The sequence below is a fragment of the Chionomys nivalis genome, chromosome 8, assembly GCF_950005125.1.
Source record: "Chionomys nivalis chromosome 8, mChiNiv1.1, whole genome shotgun sequence".
Taxonomy (NCBI): Eukaryota; Metazoa; Chordata; class Mammalia; order Rodentia; family Cricetidae; genus Chionomys; species Chionomys nivalis.
Genome location: NC_080093.1, coordinates 74,264,043 through 74,286,205, shown reverse-complemented (window position 1 = coordinate 74,286,205; position 22,163 = coordinate 74,264,043). Strand labels below are relative to the sequence as shown.

The 22,163-nt window shown below is 43.8% G+C and overlaps 1 protein-coding gene across 2 annotated transcripts in view; it reads left to right on the top strand.

Moving 5' to 3' along the window:
* Positions 1-22,163, top strand: part of Prkcb (protein kinase C beta) — a 345,665-nt gene that overhangs the window by 223,001 nt on the left and 100,501 nt on the right. For both annotated transcript variants that reach the window (XM_057777292.1, XM_057777291.1), the window contains exons 6-7: positions 14,499-14,655; positions 15,757-15,891. In XM_057777292.1, the coding sequence (XP_057633275.1) occupies positions 14,499-14,655; positions 15,757-15,891 (292 nt within the window). The remainder of the gene's footprint in view (positions 1-14,498; positions 14,656-15,756; positions 15,892-22,163) is intronic.

The window sequence follows — 22,163 nt, the reverse complement described above, 5'->3', positions numbered from 1 at the left end:
TGGTGTATGTATTTGTGAGTGTGTGAGTCTGTGTGTGTACCTGTGAATGTGTGTATGTGGTATATGTATTTGTGAGTGTGTGTATGTGTATCTGTGAGTTTGAGCATGTGGTGTGTCTCTGTGTGTGTGTGTGTGTGTGTGTTTGTGTACCTGCGTGTGGAGGCAGGAGGTTGACACTGGGTATCGTTTTTGATCATGTGAGAGCATGACCACTCATCCACCTTACTGTTTAAGATGGGTCTCTCCTGGAGCTCATGAATTTGGCTAAGACAACTAGTCAGTGGACCTCAAAGATCTCTTCGTCTCTATGCTGTACTGCCAGCACTGTTTCTTTTTGTGTGTGTGTGTGTGTGTTTTTTGTTTGTTTGAAATGGGCAAACTGAGAAATCTTCTGATTTAAAACACCCAGTTTTTGCACACCGTGGCAGAAGGGGAGATTAAGCCTGGGTCTGACATTCTCCAGCTCTCTGCACCATCTTCTACCTTTTCTCACTTGCAATGGCTTGACAGGCTCTTGTCTCAGCAGACGCCATGACAGTCCCAGCTGGAAATTTGACTCAATATGGATAATTAGACGTGTGACAACCGTACCTCTGCCAGCAGCCCCGGGAAGCCAGCTGTGCCAGAAGCCTGTGGGGCCTTGGCATATTCCAGATGACTCCGGTCTGCACGTAGCCTCCCTAAAGCCCCACGTTTGTATGCTTCGTGATCATGGTCACTACATAGAGTGACCAGTGAAGGGGGTGGGGACAGAGACTCAGAGATGGTCAAGGTTCACAGAGCCACAGCACCAGAGAAAGAAGGGGTTAGAAATGCCATGGTGTTAAAGAAAAGGAAATCAAGGTGACACAAACATGGACTGTAGACAAAGGGGCTAAAGAAGCCTCCTGAGGGGTTATGACAGAGTGTGGGGGTGACTTTGAGCTCTCTCTGGTAAATACTTCTTTACATGCACATTTTTATGAATCACCTGAGAATAAGTTGGGGGTCATAGTTCTCACTAATCCGAAAGTGTCCCAACGTACATTTCTTAAGAGCAAATATATTCTTCAGTGTGTGTTATATGATTATCTAGATGGGGAAATACAGCACACAGCTCCACAGAGTTAACCAAAGGTTCAGGAGAAATGTCAGACACTGGAATGTCCCTGGAATCAGAGGCCAAGACAGGGTAGTAAGAAATGTTTTCATATGTTTAGTCAATGTTTGTTCTTCTATGCCTGGTTTTACTGAGGGGCGTCTGCTGAGGGGGTCCCACTGGTCTCAGTTAGGACACCTTGACTCTGCGTTTAGCGTAGAGCCTGTTTCTCAGTTCTGATATTCAAACCACAGTTTTGAAACATCACAGGGACCATCCAGCCGCCCTGCTGTGTCTTTGGGGGAATGGAGTGGAGACTCTGGAGGTTAGGACAGTGGCTTCTCGGACACTATCGATGCCCAACTTAATAACATAATCAGTACAAGAACATATTTTCTTTGTAAGAAATTCAGACTAGGGCTGATGAGGCCAGTGCTCTCTGCTTCCCACCTCCAAACAGCTGCCTTTATCCCTTCAGAGGTAGCCATTGGTTAAAGACGATGTGCTCATCTCCTCCTGGATGTTTCTGTGTTTGCGTTCATGCAGGCCTCGCAGGAAATGTGCTTTCTTGAGCTTCCCTTGGAAGATTTGGAGGGTCTTTTAAGGAGACAGACTTGACTTTGATATAGTCTCAAAATGACAGAAAAAGGGCAAGGATAGCATTAAAAATGCTTGTATTTTCTTCACCTGATTGGCTAGCAGTTTATATTGTGCCTAATGTAGTCTACCATCGTCTATATTAAACATTTTTCGATAAGTGCTTTTTTTATCCTAACAGTTTCAGAGTTCAGCAAGGCATTACGATCCCCACTGACCTCAGAATACATCAGTACGTATTTTCCAAGGTCAAAGACATTCTCTTAAGTGTGCAATCTAATTATCTGAATGGGAACCGTACCACGGGCCCACTGCTATTATCTAATAACGTAGATCTCAGTTTCATTGCAGAATCACACAGACCTTTTTCTTAAACAGGGGCTTTATATTGTAATCGTTTTTATTTCTTATGTCTTCAAAACCTCTGTATGCGGGGCTAGCCCAGTGTTTTCGGCAGGTCTGAAGTCATTCTCAGCACAGATATGCCTTAGTTTGTATAGCCCTTCCCCTGGGCCGGTTAGTGTTGACTTTCCTATCGCCAGCATTCCCAACCTAACTGTCCACGGCTGTGGCTTTGAATCTCTGTGTCAACACACACAGTGAAGACTTGTGAGGACTCAGAATACCAAGGACATTTCCCTTACAAAGAGTTTTAATTAAACAAAACAAAAAAGCCTCTCATCATTTATATAATTCAGCACTGGGACCATAAATCGCCATCATTCTTTAGACTTTTTCAAGACTCCCCACCCCCCTCCAGAGGAGGAGGGTTAAACAGTTTAGGAAAGTTCTTGAAGAACAGGTTGCTAGGAAAGTCAATCACGCCAGAGCTGTCTCTTCCCACACCGTGTCTGGAACGTTCACCAGACTAGAGGGTTTCGCCTTCTGGAGTTGGTTTGATCCCCACCTAGCTCAAAACAAGCCCTGTTTTCTGGCCCAGCATGCTCTTCTCCTGTGCGGTTAGCAAACTTCCACCAGGGGAACAGGCGCGATTTTTCTGCTTTGTGTGAAGCGTATCATACCATCTGCACTGGCTGGATTTCAGTAAAGATAGTAAAGAAACATTTATCAAGAAAAATCAAAGTCGATCCAGCCAAGTGTGGTCTAGAGAGCCTGGCTTCCTCCACGCAGATGCGGCTTCCTCGCTGCTGGGAAACATGACTTGACTTTGCAAAGCTTCCAAGGGACAGGCCTCTGGATGTGAGCCTGCAGCACCTGTCAACTGCTCATGATGCAGTGGTTTTAAAGTAGCCATCCTCCTGGAGATGTGAAAGTCAGCAGCTCTGAATCGACCCCGCTCTACCCATTCCCAGAAATGTTAGCCCCTTTGATAGACAGGAGAGGTTCCAGAGGAAGGAAGTGGGAGAAAGATCTAAGAAGGATGTGTGTGTGTGGGGGGGGGGGGAGCAAAGCTTGGATGATGAATGCTTGCTGCCAGGCAGGGGAGCAGAAGGTGGAGGAAGACTGCAGGACATGGCACCTAGCAGTCAGCAGGGAGCGATTGGCAGGAATCCTAACCATCAGAGAACTGCCTCCCAGTGCTTGTCTAATACGGTGCTGGTTCATATGAGCCTAGAGAAGTGGAGAAGAGACTCTATTTCAACATGCATGTGTCTTGCCAATCATCCAAACAGACAGGCTTATGGCCCTTCAGAACAACTCAGTTCATGTTTTTATGTGAATCTCTGTGTGATCGAAGTGTCATTTCCAGACTAGAAACTGGCACGTGCTATTTTCCTTGGAAGACTTGAGCAACGAGAGAAAATAACAGTTGGGGGTTGTGTTCTGTGGGGAAGGCGCCGCTCCTTGGAGCTGTGTTACTCCATGTGTGCTCTGTGGGCCAGCAGCCTCCACCTCACCCCGAGACTTGTTAGAAAAGCAGAGAAACACATCTCTCTCTAGTGCTATGGAGCCAGCATCAGTCCATGGGGGTGAGTAGCAGGAATCGTGTTTTTGAGAGCTTTAGAATTCCTCTGTGCTAAGGTTTGCAGAGTCCTCTCGCTGAGGTTTCAAATGGGAAGGTTCATTGCATGGTTCCCGTGAAGAAATGAAGTAGACCTGGTAGCACAGGGTATCATTCTAGGTACCCAGGAGGCAGAAGCAGGAGGATCACAAGTTCAAGGCCAGCCTGGCAAACATAGTGAGCCCCTGCCTCAAAATAAAAAGTCAACAGAGGTCTGGCATCTGTGAGGCTTTGTATTCAACCCTCAGTGCTGCAAAAATAAATAGATACTAGACAGAGGTGGTCAGAAGCCACCGACTAACAACCCGGAGACAGCAGCGACACAGGGAACGCTTACTGAGTATTTTCTAGGTTCTGCACCAAATATTCTTTGTTCATTTTTACCATTAAATCAACATATTTTATTGATCAAGAAAGCAAGTTTGAAAGTTTACAGAGAAAGCTAGATAAGATTCCTGCTCTATAACCACAACATTACATGGCCTGCCTACTGTCTCATCAGGAATCAATTATACTTGCAATAGATTTGGCTTCATATGTTCTTTGTAGACAAGATCAGCATCTTATATTTTCCCCTGACTCCTTGGAATGTAACAGGACCCTTAAAGAGTACTGGGACCTTGCTCACCAAACCTAACGAAATCAGGGCCAGAGAAGAACATTTATTGCATTTGGTACAAAACGAGATATAACCAGTGGCTGAGATGGAGGATGAATTCAGCTCATGTCTTTTTAAAAATTAATTTTATTTATTTATTTTACATCCCAATTACAGTTTCCCCTCCCTCCGCTCCTCCCATTCCCTAGCCCCATCTCCCCTCTGTCGCACCACCCCATTCGCCCCTCCTCTGCTTCTCTTCAGAAAGGGGCAGGCTTCCATGGGTATCAACAAAGCACCGCCCCTTGTACTAAGGCAGGGCAAGGAACTCCAGTATGAGGAATAGGTTCCCAAAAGTCTGCCAAAGTGTTAGTGACAGCCCCTGCTCCCGCTGTGAGGAGTCCCATAAGTAAACCAAGCTATGCAACTGTCACATATATGTAGAGGTCTTAGGTTGGTCCCGTGCAGGCTCCCTGGTTGTCTGTTCAGACTCTTTGAGTTCCTGTGAGCCCAGGTTAGTTGTTTCTGTGGGTTTTCTTGTCGTGTCTTTGCTCCTACAATTCTTCCTCCCTCTCTTCAGCAGAATTCCCTGGGCTCAGTCTAATGTTTGGCTGTGGGTTTGCATCTCTTTCCATCAGCTGCTGGATGAAAGATCTCTGCCAACAATTGGGATAGTCGCTAATCTGGTCGCAGGAGATGGTCAGGTCAGGCTACATATCCACAGTTGCTAGGAGTCTTAGCTGGGGTCATCCTTATAGATTTCTTTGCATGAGGCTTCTATCTGATTCCAAAGTGCCCCCACCTTTCCAGTCATCCCTTTCAGTACTCTCCCCCTCCATCTGCCCGCCCCCAGCCCAATCCCTCATGTTCCTATCCCTATCCACCCTCACAGTCTACCCATGAGATCTATTCTATTTTCCCTTCCCAAGGAGATCCCTGTGTTCCCCCTTGGGCACTTCTTGTTATCTATCCTCTCTGTGGATTGCAGCATGGTTATCATTTCCTTTACAGCTAGTATCCACTTATAGGTGAGACCATACCATGTTTGCCTTTCTGGGTCTGGGTTACCTCACTTCAGGATGATTATTTCTAGTTCCATCCATTTGCCTTCAGGTTTCACGATGTCACTGTTGTTAACAGCTGAATAATACTCCATTGTGTAAATGTACCACATTTTCTTTATCCAATCTTCTGTTGAGGGGCATCTAGGTTGTTTCCAGGTTCTGACTATTATGAATAAAGATGCTATGAACATAGCTGAGCAAGTGTTATTGTGGTATGATTAAGCATCCTTTGGGCATGTGTCCAAGAGTGTTAGCCCACGTTTTAGCAGAGAAAAACCCATCCACATGTCCTGTAATTTCATTCATTAAGTCCTGACCCCTACTGACTGTGTGATCTTAGGCGCATTCCCCTCCTTCCTGTCCTGCTTCTTTCCCTTGCTCCCTATTCCTCTTCTCCCTCCCTTTCCTTTGCTGGAATGTCCATACATCCTCTCTCCATTTTTCCACTGTTTCTTCCCTCCCTCTGTCCTTTCTCTTTTTGCTTTCTTCTCAGGGGTGGTCAGCTGATTGGATGTAGGAAAATAAAGATATTTGACTTTAATTTGTGTTTGTTGGATAAGTAAACTAGAAAGAAATTGGTGAGGAAATTGAGAGTGTTTTTCAAGGAAACCATTATACTGAATCCTATAAGCTATGCCCCATAAATGGAGAAAAGCAGGAGGGGGTGGGCTACAGAGACTATGTGTCTGGTCCAACGAATTGATTGCTGGGAGAACACTTCATCGTTGACCAGGAGTGACAGAATTCATGGGAAGGAAATGACGTAAGCACTGTGAGAGTGGGACCCGTGAAGAGGGTCTGTGAACCACTGTGGGGGAAGAACTGTGACTGGGTGGAAGAAGTGAGCGCTGTAGGAAGCGAAGGGGTGGAGGATGCTCCAGGCTTTCACATTCTCTCGTCTGTTGTTCTTGTCATCTTGAGATCAAAGAATTCCTGTTTTTTTTTATTATTGATTTTTATTGAGCTCTACATTTTTCTCTGCTCCCCTCCCTGCCTCTCCCCTCCCCCCTTCAACCCTCTCCCAGGGTCCCCATGCTCCCAATTTACTCAGGAGATCTTGTCTTTTTCTACTTCCCATGTAGATTAGATCCATGTATGTCTCTCTTAGGATCCTCATGTTGTCTAAGTTCTCTGGGGTTGTGATTTGTAGGCTGTTTTTCTTTGCTTTATGTTTAAAAACCACTTATAAATGAGTACATGTGATAATTGTCTTTCTGGGTCTGGGTTACCTCACTCAAAATGATGTTTTCTAGCTCCATCCATTTGCCTGCAAATTTCAAGCTGTCGTTATTTTTTTCTGCTGTGTAGTACTCCATTGTGTAAATGTACCACGTTTTCCTTATCCATTCTTCAGTTGAGGGGCATTTAGGTTGTTTCCAGGTTCTGGCTATGACAAACAATCCTGCTATGAACATAGTTGAGCACATGTCCTTGTGGCACAGTTGAGCATCCTTTGGATATATACCCAAAAGTGTTATTGTTGGGTCTTGAGGAAGGTTGTTTTCTAATTTTCTGAGAAATCGCCACACTAATGTCCAAAAGGACTGTATCAGATTGCGTTCCCAGCAGCAATGCAGAAGTGTTCCCTTTACCCCACAACCTCTCCAGCATAAGTTGTCATCGGTGTTTTTGATCTTGGCCATATAGAATCTCAAAGTTGTTTTGATTTGTATTTCTCTTATGACTAAGGATGTTGAACATTTCCTTAAGTGTCATTCAGACATTTTAGGTTCCTCTGTTGAGAGTTCTCTGTTTAGGTCTGTACTCCATTTTTTTTTATTGGATTATTTGTTCTTTTGATGACCAATTTCTTGAGTTCTTTGTATATTTTGGAGATCAGTCAGTCCGCTGTCTGATGTGGGCTTGGTGAAGATCTTTTCCCATTCTGTAGGCTATTGTCTTGTTGACCAAGTCCTTTGCTTTACAGAAGCTTTTCAGTTTCAGGAGGTCCTATTTATTAATTGTTGCTCTCAGTGTCTGTGCTATTGGAGTTATATTTAGGGAAGTGGTCTCCTGTGCCAATGCGTTCAAGTGTACTTCCCATTTTTTCTTCTGTGAGGTTCAATGTGGCTGGCTTTATGTTGATATGCAGTTATGCCAGCACTATGTGTTAAATATGGTTTCTTTTTTCCATTTGATAATATTTGCTTTTGCTTTTTTTTTTTTCAAAAATCAGGTATTTGAAAGTGTGTGACTAAATATCTGGGTCTTCTATTCAGTTCCATTGGTCATCCTGTCTGTTTTTATGCCAATACCAGACTGTTTTCAATACTGTAATAGACTTTGAAGTTAGAGATTGTGATGCCTCCAGAAATTTTTTTATTGTACAGGATTGTTTTGACTATTCTGGGTTTTTTTGCTTTTCCATATGAAGTTGAGTATCATTCTTTCGAGGTCTGAAGAATTTTGCTGGGATTTTGCTGAGTATTGCATTGAATCTGTAGATTGCTTTTGGTAAGATTGCCATTTTTACTATGTTAATTCTACCTACCCAAGAGCATTGAGAGATCTTTCCATTTTCTGGTGTCTTCTTCAGTTTCTTCAAAAATTTAAAGTTCTTGTCATACATGTCTTCCACTTGTGGTTAGAGTTACTCCAAGATATTTTATGCTTTTTGTGGCTATTGTGAAGGGTAATGTTTCTCTGATTTCTTTCTCAGCCCATTTATCATCTGTGGACAGGAGGGTTACTGATTTTTTTGAGTTAATCTTGTATCCTGCTACATTACCGAAAGTGTTTGAGTTGTAAAAGTTCCTTGATACAGTTTTTGGGGTCCCTTAAGTGAACTATCATATCATCAGCAAATAGTGAGAGTTTGACTTCTTCTTTTTTGATTTGTATCCCCTTGATCTCCTTTTGGTGTCTTATTGCTCTAGCTAGGACCTCAAGAACTATATTGAATAGATATGAAGAGAGTGGACAACCTTGTCTTGTTCCTGATTTCGGTGGGATTGCTGTGAGTTTCTCTCCATTTAGTTTGATGTTGGCTGTTGGCTTGTTATATATTGCCTTTATTATATTTAGGTATGTTCCTTTTATCCTACTCTCTCCACGACCTTTATCATGAAGGGATGCTGTATTTTGTTGAAAGCTTTTTCAGCATATAAGGAGATGATCATGTGGTTTTTAGTTTTCAGTTTGTTTATATGGTGGATTACGTTAACAGATTTTTGGATCTTGAACCATCCCCGCACCTCTGGAATGAAACCAACTTGATCATGGTGGATGATGGTTCTGATATGTTCTTGGATTCGATTTGCCAGTATTTTATTTAGTATTTTTGCATCAATGTTCGTAGGTGAGATTGGTCTGTGATTCTCTTTCTAAATAATGTCTTTATGTGATTTGGGTATCAGGGTAATTGTAGCCTCATAAAAAGAGTTTGGTAATATTCCTTCTGTTTCTGTTGTGTGGAACAATTTGAGGAGTATTGATATTAGTTCTTCTTTGAATATCTTGTAGAATTCTGATCTGAAACCATCTGGTCCCAGGCTCCTTTTGTTTGGGAGACTTTTGATGACTGTTTCTATTTCTTCAGCAGTTATAGGTCTGTTTAATTTGCTTATCTGGTCTTGATTTAATTTTGGTAAGTGATATTTATCCAGAAAGTTGTCCATTTCCTTTAAGTTTTCCAATTTTGTGGAGTACAGATTTTTAAAATATGACCTGATGATTCTCTGGATTTCCTCTGTGTCTGTTGTTATGTCCCCCCTTTTCCTTTCTGATTTGGTTAATTTGGATATTCTCTCTCTGCTTTTTGGTTAGTTTGGATAAATCTTTGTCTATTTTGTTGATTTTCTCGAAGAACCAACTCTTTATCTCATTGATTCTTTGTATTGTTTTCTTTGTTTCTATTTTGTTGATTTCAGCTCTCAATTTGATTATTTCCTGCTGTCTAGTTCTCTTGGCTGAGTTTGCTTCTTTTTGTTCTAAAGTTTTCAAATGTTCTGTTAATTCACTAGTGTGAGATTTTTCCAGCTTCTTTATGTAGGCATTTAGTGCTATGAACTTTCCTCTTAACACTGCTTTCATTGTGTCCCACAAATTTGGGTATGTTATGTGGTCATTTTCATTGAATTTTAGAAAGCCTTTAATTTCTCCCTTTATTTCTTCCTTGATCCATTGATGACTCAGGTGATCATTGTTTAATTTCCATGGGTTTGTGGTTTTTCTGGAATTAGTATTGCTGTTGACTTCTAGTTTTAAGCCATGGTTATCTGATAAGATACATGGGGTTATTCCAATTTTTTTTTGTACCTGTTGAAGTTTGTTTTGTTACCGAATATGTGGTTAATTTTGAGAAGTTTCCATGAGGTTCTGAGAAGAAGGTATATTCTCTTCTGTTTGGATGGAATATTCTGTAGATGTCTGTTAAGTCTGTTTGAGTCATAACATCTGTTAGTTCCCTTATTTCTCTGTTACTTTTTTTGTCTGATTGACCTGTCCAGTGGCAAGAGTGGAGCGCTCAAGTCTCCTACTATTAGTGTGTAGGGTTTAATGTATGATTTAAGTTTTAGAAGTGTTTTTTTTTTTTTACATATGAGGGTGCCCTTGTATTTAGGGGATATATGTTCAATATTGAGATTTCTTCTTGATGGGTATTTCCTGTGACTAATATGTAATGTCCTTCTTTGTCTCTTTTGATTGATTTTACTTTGAAGTCTATTTTGTTAGATATTAGGATAGTTACACCCACTTGTTTCTTAGGTCCATTTGATTGGAAATTTTTTTCCCAACCCTTTACTCTGAGGCAATGTCTGTCTTTGAGGTTGAGGTGTGTTTCTTGTATGCAGAAGAAGGATGGATTCTGTTTTCATATCCAATCTGTTAGCCTGTATCTTTTTACAGGTGAGTTGAGTCCATTTATATTAACGGATATTAATGACCAGTGATTGCTAACTCCTGTTAATTTAGTTTTTGTAGTTGGTGATGTTAATTTGTGTGTTTTTCCTTCCTTGGGATTTGCTGCTGTGAGATCATCAATTGTCTATGTTTTTATTGGTGTAAACAACTTCCTTGGGTTGGAATTCCTTTCTAGTACTTTGTGTAGGGCTGGGTTTGTGGCTAGATATTAGTTAAATCTGGTTTTGTCATGGAATATTTTGTTTTGTCCTTCTGTGGTTATTGAAAGTTTTGCTCAGTATTGTAGTCTGGGCTGGCATCCGTGGTCTCTTAATGTCTGTCTGCATAATGCTTGATCACGACCTTCTGGCTTTCATTGTGTCCAATGAGAAGTCAGGTGTAATTCTCATAGATCTGCCTTTATATGTTACTTGGCCTTTTTCCTTTGCAGCTCTTAATATTGTTTCATTATTCTGTATGTTTAATGTTTTGATTATTATGTGGCAAGGGGACTTTTTTTTTTGATCCAGTCTATTTGGTGTTCTGTATGCTTTTTGAATCTTCATAGGCATATCTTTCTTTAGGTTGGGAAAGTTTTCTTCTATGATTTTGTTAAATATATTTTCTGTGTTTGTGAGTTGAACTTCTTCTCCATCTTCTATACCTATTATTCTTAGTTTGGTCTTTTTATGGGGTCCCATATTTTCTGAATATTTTGGGTTAAACTTTTGTTAGAGCTAATGTTTTCTTTGACCGATGAGTCTATTTCCTCTGTTATGTCTTCAGCACTTGAGATTCTGTCGACTCTCTTGTATTCTGCTGTTTATGTTTGCATTTGTGGTTCCTGATCATTTTCTCATGATTTCTGTTTCTATAATTCCCTCGGCTTGTATTTTCTTTATTGTTTTTATTATTTCAGTTTTCATGTCTTGAATAGTTTCTTTCATATGTTTGATTGCTTTTTCTTGATTTTCCTTAAGGGATTTGCTGATGTCTTCCATTTTTTTTTTTTTTGTTTTTGTTTGTCTTTTCCTCAATTTCTTTGAGGGAATTTCTCATTTCCTCTTTAAGAGTCTCAAACAGTCTTCTGAAGCTATTTTTAGGTCATTTTCTTCTGTTTCATTTATATTTGTTTGTTCAGATCTTGCTGTTGTAGGGTCTCTAGATTTTACTGGTGTCATGTTGCTTTTTGTGGTGTTGCACATGTTCTTACCTTGTCGACTCATCTTTTCCTCTAATTGGTGTGGTTGGGACTGTCTGTGACTCTGGTGATTAATCTTCTAGATGCCTGTGGATCCAAAGCTCAGATGGTTGTTCCTGATGATAATGCCAGTGCCACAGTTCTAGTTATCCTGTTGATCACTCCATGTTCCTGGAGGTTGCTCAGCACTCTCGGGGTTTGCTCTGCTCCTGCTCCCTTGGAGTTTGCTGTCTTAGGCCTTCTCTGGTGTAGGCTGCAGGTTTAGACTTGTTTCTGTAAATGTCCCTGGTCTGGATCTGCTCCTATGGAGGTTCCTGGCTTGAAGTTGGTCCTGAAAAGGTCTCTGGCTCTGATCTTCTCCCTCAGAGGTCCCAGACTCATGTTAGGACCAGCAGAGCTTTCTGGTTTCTGCCTACTCCCTTGGAGGTCCCAGATGGATGCCTGGACCCACAGAGATTGCTGGCTCAGTTCTACTCCTGTGGAATTTGTTGCCTTAGGCCTGCTCTGGCCCAAGGTCCCTGGCTCAGACCTCCTCCTGTGACATTCACTGTCCCAGGCCTGCTCTGAAAATTCCTGTTTTTGTTGTGCTGTTGCATCAATGTAACATTTAGAGAGAGTGCACAGAAATAGCTGTGGAAATGGGCATCATTGCCTCATTGCTGACTTTGGTGGGATTGTGTTTGTCATAAACTGTGATGCTTTTATTACAGCTAGCCATGACCCTGTTGAGAGATTTTCATGTTAGTTTCAGAAAACTACAATGACCTTGTAGGTTTTCTTCTTTCAGTTTTAAATTGATGAATATATTAATAATAGATTTGTGAAAAGGTTGAATCATCTTTACATTTCCAGTAGACTCAGACATTCTTTTGTCTGAGTTTCATTTGTTTTTGGACTGAATATATTATCTTGGATTTTCTTTCCCAAGATGGCCAACACCCCCTTACATTATTTAACACTATAAGCTTAAGTTCCATGCAAGCCTCTTTTTCTGGTCCCCTTTTCTGGGCTGTGTATGTTTCTACCCTTTGAGCTGCTGTTTGATCAGCTTTTCCTGTTCTCCAAGCAGATGCTTCCTTCTCCCTTGTCTCCTGTCTGGCCCACTGTGTCTTCGGCTCAGATCCTTCACTCCCATTCCTTCCTTAAGCCGGTTCTATAACCTTCATTAAGGAGCCTTAATTTTAGGTGGAGTCTAGCTGTATGCTGTTGATGTTTTCCCAACCTTCTCTCTGTGGACTCTCTGGGTCCTGCTGTGTAATGACATGTGGATGGCAGATGTACCCTCATTTAGACAGCAACTCTTTTTCCTTTTTTGTCCTTTTCTTTTTGGATGAAGGTAACATTTGCAGCATATAAATTAGCCATTAGCTCTTTTAAAACACACAGTTCCCTATACTTTACATTTACAACATTGTGGTCATCTCTCTAGTTTTAGTGAGCCCATCGCCTCTAAAGAAAAGCCTATGCCCATGAAGCACCTCTTTGGTCCCCTTCACTCACATGCAGCAACAGTGACCCTCTGTTTGTCTGTGTGGGTTGACTGCTCAGGATTAGCTTAGTTCTGTCTCATTGCTGTGTCCACTACCTGAGAGAACAGTCTGAGGGAAGAAGGGTTTGTTCTACTCAAGGTTTCAGTCTGTCATGGTGGGAGAGTGTGATGGAGGAACTCACATCTTTTTTGTTTGTTTGTTTTTGTTTTTCGAGACAGGGTTTCTCTGTAGCTTTGGTCCCTGTTCCGGAACTAGCTCTTGTAGACCAGGCTAGCCTTGAACTCTCAGAGATCTGCCTGCCTCTGCCTCCCGAGTGCTGGGATTAAAGGCGTGCGCCACCAAAGGAACTCACATCTTGATAGACAAGAAACAGAGCAGAGTGGCTACAGGAGATGGCCAGGACAAGATCTAGTTCTCAAGGACACGCCCTTGGTGACTTATTTCTCCAGCCAGACTCTACCGTCTGCAATTGCACCACCTTCCAATAACTAATTCTTATTTGGCGTCCATCAGTGGATTAGACCATTCATTTAGCCAGAGCCCTGGTGGTCTAATCATTTTCATAAATGCCCTTATAGACACACCAAGAAATGTACTTCTCTAATGTCCCAAGTTCTTTCCAATTGACGAAATCTCAATGGAGACTGACCATCACACAGCACGTGACAGTTGTGTCTGGGCATATGCATGCTCATAACAGCTCCTTTCCTAATACCCAGAAAGGAGATGCCACCTGGATGTTGACAAATGATGAATGGATAAACAAATACAGCATAACTATGGAATGGAATGTTACTGAACTTTAAAAAGCAACACAGATACTTGCTGTACAATGACACCTTGAAACTAAAAAGGACAGATTCTTGTGGGTCTTGGGGAAGGGGATTTTAGAAATATTAGAGTGTGTCTTAGGAGTAAGGAGGGGTGAAAGCAAAACGGAAGTCAGAAGTCAATTTTTAGGAATGCTGAACATAAAGTATGTTGTTGTAGGATTCTGTTACTCTAAGAAGCACTATAGCCATAAAGGACTTGGGGAGGAAAGGGTTTATTTTACCTTACAGTCCCACATCACATTCCGTCATCTAATGAAGTCAGGATGGGAGGGCAGGAACCTGGAGGCAGGGACTGATGCAGAGACCATGAAAGAGTGTTACCCACTGGCTTGCTCATCAGGACTTGCTCAGCCTGATTTCTTATATAACCCAGACTATCAGCTCAGGGGGAGCCCTGCTCACAAGTGAGCTGGGCCCTCCCCCGTCAATCATCAATCAAGAAAATGCCCCACAGTCTTACTCGCAAGCTAATCTGGTGAGGACATTTTCTCTTGAAGTTCCTTCTTCCAAAATGACTTTAGCTTATGTCAAGTTGACATAAAACTAGCCAACACATGTGTTATATACATGCTTGAAAATATTATAAGGAAACATTTTTTGCATAATTAATATATGCTAATAAAAGTTTTAAGAATACTTTTTTATACAATATGGAACAGAATTTACATCCTGTCAGGCTGTCTCATTTGCATGCCTCTCAAGCTGTTGATATTAATGAAATTCTCACCAAGCAGGGATGCCCAGGACCCAACCATGGGTATCACAGGCATCACTAACAGATACGTAAACATTTTGGACGTTAGTAATATTGGAACTGCATTTTGTTTTTCAGTAAGAGATGCTAAAAATCTTGTACCCATGGACCCCAATGGCTTGTCAGATCCCTACGTTAAACTGAAACTGATTCCTGATCCCAAAAGTGAGAGTAAGCAGAAGACCAGGACCATCAAGTGCTCTCTCAACCCCGAGTGGAACGAGACCTTCAGATTGTAAGTACAAACCAAGCTAGCTCAGCATGGGTGATGGAGGATAGTGGTCTTCAGGGACTGGGGCATCTCCCCTTAACTCCCCTTTAGCCTCTGTTTTCTTTCTTTTCCCTTCACTTCCTTTCCCCCTTCTCTTCCCTCTGGATTTCAGTATCGTGAGCTAAGGGGAAATTGGATCTTTTTCTAATAGAGTTGAGACTGTTTGTGATGTGTGGAGCCAGGCTGGATGGGATTGAGTATTTGTGCTGCCTGGTGAAGGGGAATAAGTGGGGCATAGTCTGTAGGTTATACTGTCAATATCTCCAGGGCTGAGTTTACATGGTACTGGGTTTGCCGCCTACTGGGAGGACCATATCAGCTTTGCTTTAGGGTCTTCTCTGGCCAGGAAGAGTATGTGGGTCCCCTCTTAACATGTCTGGGCCAATGGTCATTCATAGTAACAGCTGGTATTTACTGAGCAGGTATGATGTACAGTCAAGCACTAATTAAGAGATCTGACTAACAATTGTGGGTTAATTCATATCTATTTTATGCGTGGGCCTTGCCAAAGAAGCCCCTGAGTGAGTAGCTGAGGAGGATGCAGCCTTGTGTAGGTTGACACCCTAGGTCATGCTGCAGCCACAGGCTGGCATCACGGTTCTTGGGTGCAGCCTTATATATACCCTTGCCTCTTTCTCAGGATAAAACAAGGACTGTCTGAGCCTTTCAGGGCCATGTTGCAGAACAGTCCCTCCCCACAGAGACTCCAGCAAGAGGTTTCTCCATGTGTCTCTCTACTTCATCCAACCCACAATTATGCAAATACACACATGTGTGCTCTATGATGTCTTGGGTATCGGATTTTTTCTCCGTGACTGTCCGTGGGAATACAGAGACGATAGCCCCAGATAGACCTACTTTTGTTGGAGTTAGCTAAGGTCTCCCACCTGTTTGATCAACAGGCTGTCAAACAGAATGAGCCCCTACTCTCAGGGGAGTGGAAACCAGGTGCGTCTCCTGCAGCAGCTCGGGACAGTTAAGGGTTTCGGTCTCATCCTCTTGTACATTTCATCAACGTGAGAAATCAAGATGGCTGACTGACTCTCTCTCTCTCTCTCCCTCCAGTCAGCTGAAGGAATCAGACAAGGACAGAAGACTGTCCGTAGAGATCTGGGATTGGGACCTGACCAGCAGGAATGACTTCATGGGATCTCTGTCGTTTGGGATTTCGGAACTGCAGAAGGCTGGGGTGGATGGCTGGTAAGAAGAATTCTGCATTGGAAACCACAATGCAAGTCAGTCCATCAGACCTGGGATCGAATATGTTTTCCCTTTTCTCTTAAAATTTCAATATGAAAACGAAAACCCACCACAATGACTGCTAGCTTGGCTTGGTCTCACGCATGCGCCTTGTTTGGCTCTTCAATTTACAGAGTCCCGGAGTTGTCAGGGCCTGGTGACATGGGCCTTCCATCCTAGCTAATTGGTAGGCTGAGGTTGGGAGGGTTGCGTGGGGGAGGGCCTGCCTGGGGAACTTTGGTCACTTACTTCAAAATAAAGTAAAAGGAGGCCTGGGAGATGGCTGGGTGGCGACACATCTACCCAGCGTGCATGAACAAGGCCCTAAATTTAATCCCCAGGGATTAAAAAAAATAATTAATTGCTAGAACTAAAAGAGATGAGGAGACAGCTTGCTGAGTCAGTAAAGTGCTTGATTGTATATGAGCATGAGGACTTGAGCTCAGATCCCCTGCACCCATGTAAAAGTGGGCACAACAGCAGAGGCATGTATCTGTAACCCCAGAACTGGTGGGGCAAAGGGGGCAAAAACTGGGACATCCAGAGACAAGAAAACCCCTAGAACTCACTGGGTAATGAGTCTAACCCATTGGTGAGCTTGGATTCAGTGAAAAATACCTTCCAAAAGTAAAGTGAAGAGTGATTGAAAAAGGCAGTGAACATCAACCTTTCTCCTCAAGGAACACACACATGCATGCACACACATATGCACGCACACACACACACATGCACACGCACACACACTCAGTCTGACATGACAAGACTCTAGCTGTGAAAAGCCAAATGCCAGGCATGGTTCTCTCTTGGCCACAGTCCTTACCCGTCCCTCGTGATCACCTCTGCCGTACTGCACCCAGCCTCGTGGGCACTAAAGCTCTCTCTCAAGCTTACCTGACAGAGCTAGGCAATCCATTGGACAGTCTTGACTCCTTAAGGTGGTGTGTCCCCATTGACAGTGCCTTCTGTCCGAGGTCACCCACATGTCTTGTTTCTGCTGCTTTGCTCCTTCCCACTGCTAGAACAAAGCACCCTCATCGGGCGTCTCCAACAGGAAAGTAGGTTAGCCCCATGGGCAACAACCTCATACTCACCTGAGAAAGGGTCTCAGGATCAATGGTCTAACCTGGCTTCCCAACCGTCGCTTTGGGGGAAGTGGTGATTGGACCTGCTCTTAATTCTTTTAGATAAATTGTCTCCTTTCTAAATTGTCCCACTCGGGACTCTTTCAGTTCCGAGTGGAAGAAAAGAAAAATCGAACTGATTTCCCACAAAAGAGAACACGTCTTCCAGGCCATACATCCTCCATTGCCCACCTTAAGCTTCCTGGTCCCTGCTCCACATTGATTTATCACAGGCTCTTCTTCAAATGGATAGAATGTTCTAGTCCCTCAGGGTGCATCAGGATAGAAGACAAATGCGTGTTTGTGAACCATGGTGGGGAGCAGAGATGAACCTTGAACAAGAAATTACTCACGACAGCAGTCGAGGACCAAGTGATGAGAGTGGTGGCGTGGACAGTCCGTGGATAGTCACCATGACTGGGGGCGGGATTTAAAAAGGCACAATTTAGAAGTGATTAAAACACCTGTCTTGCAAAATCATGAGCACGAACCAAGGCTGTCCTCAGCTCACTACTGAAAACCATGGCTGACTCCATGAAAAGGTTTGGTAGATTGATAGCGAGAAAACTGGTGTTTGCAGGGGAAAGTTTGCTGAATTAGCTCAGCCACATTAAACATATGCATACAGAAAATGATAGCTTGATGGAAGCCCAGGCTTGGGGTTCTGTCATCTGCCAGCCTGGATCAGAAGAAGGTCACAACTCACTTTTCCAAAAGTTCACATTTTCCTCTGCAGATCAGGCAGCCACCTGCACACGATGACTAAGTTTAGTGACATTACAGGAGGAAGGAGCTGCTTGAGCAGGAAGCACTAGTGTGACATCCTTTCTTCCCCTTCGTGGTTTCTGGTACTTTCCCCGTGGCGTGTTCCCGCCCTCACGGACCCACAGACTTGGTGTTCCTTCCTCTGCAGGTCAAGTTGACAGTGGCTAAAGAGAAGATCCATGATCCTTGGTGGGTAGAAGTGAGGCAGGAGAGAACATAATGATGGTTGTAGTAAAGATAGTTACCACCGACTGGTTCTGACTGGGTGCCAGGCTCCGGACTGAACACGCAGGTGCAAGAATCACAGCTACAGGAAAAACATGGCGGCTTCTTTTGTGAAAACGTCCTTGGCTTTCTCAGACTGTTTGTGAGCTCGTGGTGGCCACAGAGTAGGGTTTTGCTGGGGCTGTCTCCCAGGTTTCTCTCTTGCAGAGGAGCTATTCTGAACAGCACCCCCATACCCCAGAGCAGGTCTGGCCCCACCTTGCTTTGCGGCTTCTTAAGGGCTTCCTGCTTGTGCCTTAGGTTTTGTGCCTGCTGTGTGTGTCTTCCCCACAGAACCCAACACATTTCAGTCCCAGGCCACACCAGGCCCCATTCCCAACCTCTTGCTTCAGCGCTTCTGGGAGTTCTCACTTCTGAGACCCCTTCTTGGAGAGATGGTGGCTCTGCTCAGGTATCCCCCTCCCCACCTCTCCTAGCTGCTGTGATGGCACAGTCCTCTAGGAAGGTGGGACTGCACCAGGACACTACCCTCCTTGTAATCCCCCAACCCCTTTCTTTTCCAGGCCAATTGAGCTGCTCAAGGAGCTTAAGTCCATTTTCAAAAAGGAAGCTGTCACCCCCCCACACCCCGCCACCTCTAGTTTTGCTGTGTGCACATTCAGCCCAGTATGCGGCACTACCTTCGGCCTGGGTTATGCTTACCTGTTTTAAATGGCAGCACCAGAAAGCCAAGTGTTTGCTTAAAACAGTTGTTGGCTGAAACAGTTTTCCTGTGAGAATCTTAGCAAGAGCTCTATACATTTAACCCAAGCACACAGAAAGACAACGAAAAGGCACTGGCCTGGATATGATAATAAGATGGGTTAGTTCCCTCCCCAATGCCACACATACTCAAAGTGTTGGTGTCTTCCTGTAATCCCAGCATTGGCGAGGTGGAGGCAGGGTGGATCAGAAGTTCAAGGGCATCCTTAGCTATAAAGGAGTTGAAGGCCAGCCTGGACTATATGAGATTCCCCTCCCCATCTAAAAAAAAAAGTATAATGAATAATAATTAATACATTTTTGAGGCACACTGAACTCGGAGATTCACCTAGACTAGCCAGGGCAGTCCCTGCTTTCTGACACTGAGATTATATGCCTGTGTGTGATGCCACACCCAGGATGCTCTATGTGGATGCTATAGTTCCAAACTCAGGGGCCTCATGCTTGTCCAGAGGTGTTTTAGCATGCTTGGATGTTGAGTAAGTCACATCCCTTCCTGCAGACTCAGTTTCTCCCTCTGGCAAGAGATAGACTCCTCTAACCAACCGTCCCGCTGTGTTATAGCAGTGTGAATGATGTCGACAGTGGTTCTCTAAGTCAATAAAGGATCTGGGAAAAAATCCTCTTGCCAAATACTGTTGTGCAGCAGCGGTGCCTCTGGGGCGTTCAGTGACAGGAACATGCTGTGCAATCTTGTGACAAGGAGCCACAGGCTAGACCCCCGAGCTCAAGTATGCAGGCGTCTCTGTGACCTAGATTTCAGTTATCACACTCTATGATGTTCACACCTCGAGGAAGCTCCAAGAGTGTGCCCTGGTTGTCCAGTGATGCCCAACTGTGACTTAAAACCATGTGGCAGAACCCACAGAGGCAGCTGGAGAAGCCTCCAGATGTGCGACACCTGCCCCCGGCCACTCATCTGCCTGGTAGTTGCCAGCCCTGTACCTGCTGTCAAACGCTCCCTTGTGCTCCTAATTGTGTCTATTTACGCTCTCTCCCTGCTTCCTCTCGGTTTTGCTGGAGAGTCATCTGTATTACTTGTTTGGTTTGTTTTTCTCCAAAGAATCTGCTCTGGGACTGTGCCTCAGTTCTGTGTCTGCTTTCTTCTCTCTGTCTGTTTGTTTTGCATTTGTCTTTGAGCTCCGGTTGAGTGTTTTGCTATTTGGTTTTCTCTTCTTACCTTACCCAGCTCTTTAGGAATAACAAACCCTATTGGGTGGATAGACAATTCCTTTAAGTTGTGACATTTCACATCCTGACTTTTGTGGCTGTTTCCGGCTCTGCCATTATGTTTTTCATTTCCTTTCTCACACGCTTATGTGTAGGCATGTGATTTAACCTTGAGAAATAGCTTTGCATTTAAATATTTGCTCCTGGGGCAGGGAGGATGACTCAGCCATTAAGAGCACTCGGTGCTCTCACAGAGGACCTGGGTTTGACTCCCAGCACTACTACTGAGCCATCTCTCCAGCCCCTTGCTTTGTCCTTCCCACCCCTCCCTTTCTTTCAACTAAACTTAGTCTACAGTCAATGTCCCTAAATATCCTATAGGCATTTGAATAAAAATTGTATTTATTGTCTGTAGGGTATATCTCAGCATTGATGAGCTCCCCATCTTCATGGTTTATGGACCCTTTATGCTTTTCTATTTTAATTTATTTGCTTAAGAAAAATGTATAACGCTTGTCATGGCTTTCTCAGTAAAATTGTTAGAAACCTTCCCCCCCCCCATTTCTATTGCTATTGTTTTTTCTGTCTATGAATGGAGCAAGATCACCTTCTGTGTCACTCTTCCTGGCTTATTATCTGACGTGGAGTTATCGTTGATGCTGTGTGTAGAATTATGAGCGGTGGCAGGGCTGCATCCTGCCACCCGGCTAGCTTTACCCGAAATAATTACATGGAAACTGTATTCTTTTAAACACCTCCTCGCCCATTAGTTCCAGCCTCTTATTGGCTAGCTCTTACATATTGATCTAACCCATTTCTAATATTCTGTGTAGCACCACGAGCTGGCTTACCAGGAAAGATCTTAACCTGCGTCTGTCTGGAGTGGGAGAATCATGGCAACTCACTGACTCGGCTTCTTTCTCCCAGCATTCTGTTCTGTTTACTCCACCTATCTAAATTCTACCCTATCAGAGGCCAAGCAGTTTCTTTATTAATTAACCAATGAAAGCAACAGATAGAAAGATGACCCTCCTCCATCAGCTGTGAATGACCACCCCTTGCCCTGCCCAGGTCACCTCACTTCACTGATGGCATCCGTGCCATCGCTTGTTCATTCTTTGGAAATCCACAGCCCAGAATCCTCTGTGCTCAGAGACACAAGAGAACTAAACAGACACAGATCTTCAGCCCCAGGGAGCTGTCTCTTTAGGTGGAGAAAAAGAAAAACATTTTTACATTAGAAAAAACAAAACAACAACAAGAAAACCAAGCATGGCATGTTCCAGGCGATAAACAAATACTCAGGAGACATGCGGCGCGCAACTCTGCCAGCAGAGAAGACGACCACAACAGGATTCTTCTTGGACCGTACTTTATTGGAGCGCAGAAGACTGAAGATGAGATGGAGGTGAAAAGACCCCGAGCCCGACCGCGCGGGGAATACATACAGCGCCTGGTCCGCCTGTGATGTGTCATTGCTTGATTGGCTCGGCCCACACTGATGCGATAGCGTGAGCAAGACCTGTGAGCAATTGATAGGTGGATTCAAACCACTCTTGGGCCGGTAGCGAGCGTGCACAGAAGTTGTTTACTACTAGGGACAACTAGCAAATGGCTGCAACGGGCTTAGTGCCAGACCCTGAGAACATGACAGCTGACAGCGCCGTGGTGCACAGAGCGCCTGGCGCACAGAGCGCCGTGGCGCGCTACAGAGACACAAGAACAAGGAGAGGGGATGCTGGGAACACGGCTGGTATATACATTCATTCAGTCCTTTCTCAGGAAAAAAACGTACTGGCAAGATGACGTTTGGCAGGGTGTCTAAAAAGAGGAGGGACTGGGCCCTGCCGCTGTCCAGGGAGAAAGCACTACATGCAAAGGCCCTGAGGCCCATGTCTGGTGAACTGCAGGCGTCTTGAAGCAGCTTGGGAAACATAAGTCAGCAAAGAAGACAATTGGTGTGTGTGCTCTGAGTGAGGAAGCTAAGATCTATCTGCCCCCTGTCCCTTCTTCATTCCTCCACCTCTGTGTATGTCTGCAAAAATAAAAACAGAATTTCACAGTGTATTATGAACCTGTTCCCAGCACTCAATAACCTTGAAAACATCATTTTACAAAATGTATGTGTATGAGTGTAGTATGTATGGGTATGTACATGCATGTTCATGTGCGTGAATACTCTTGTAGACC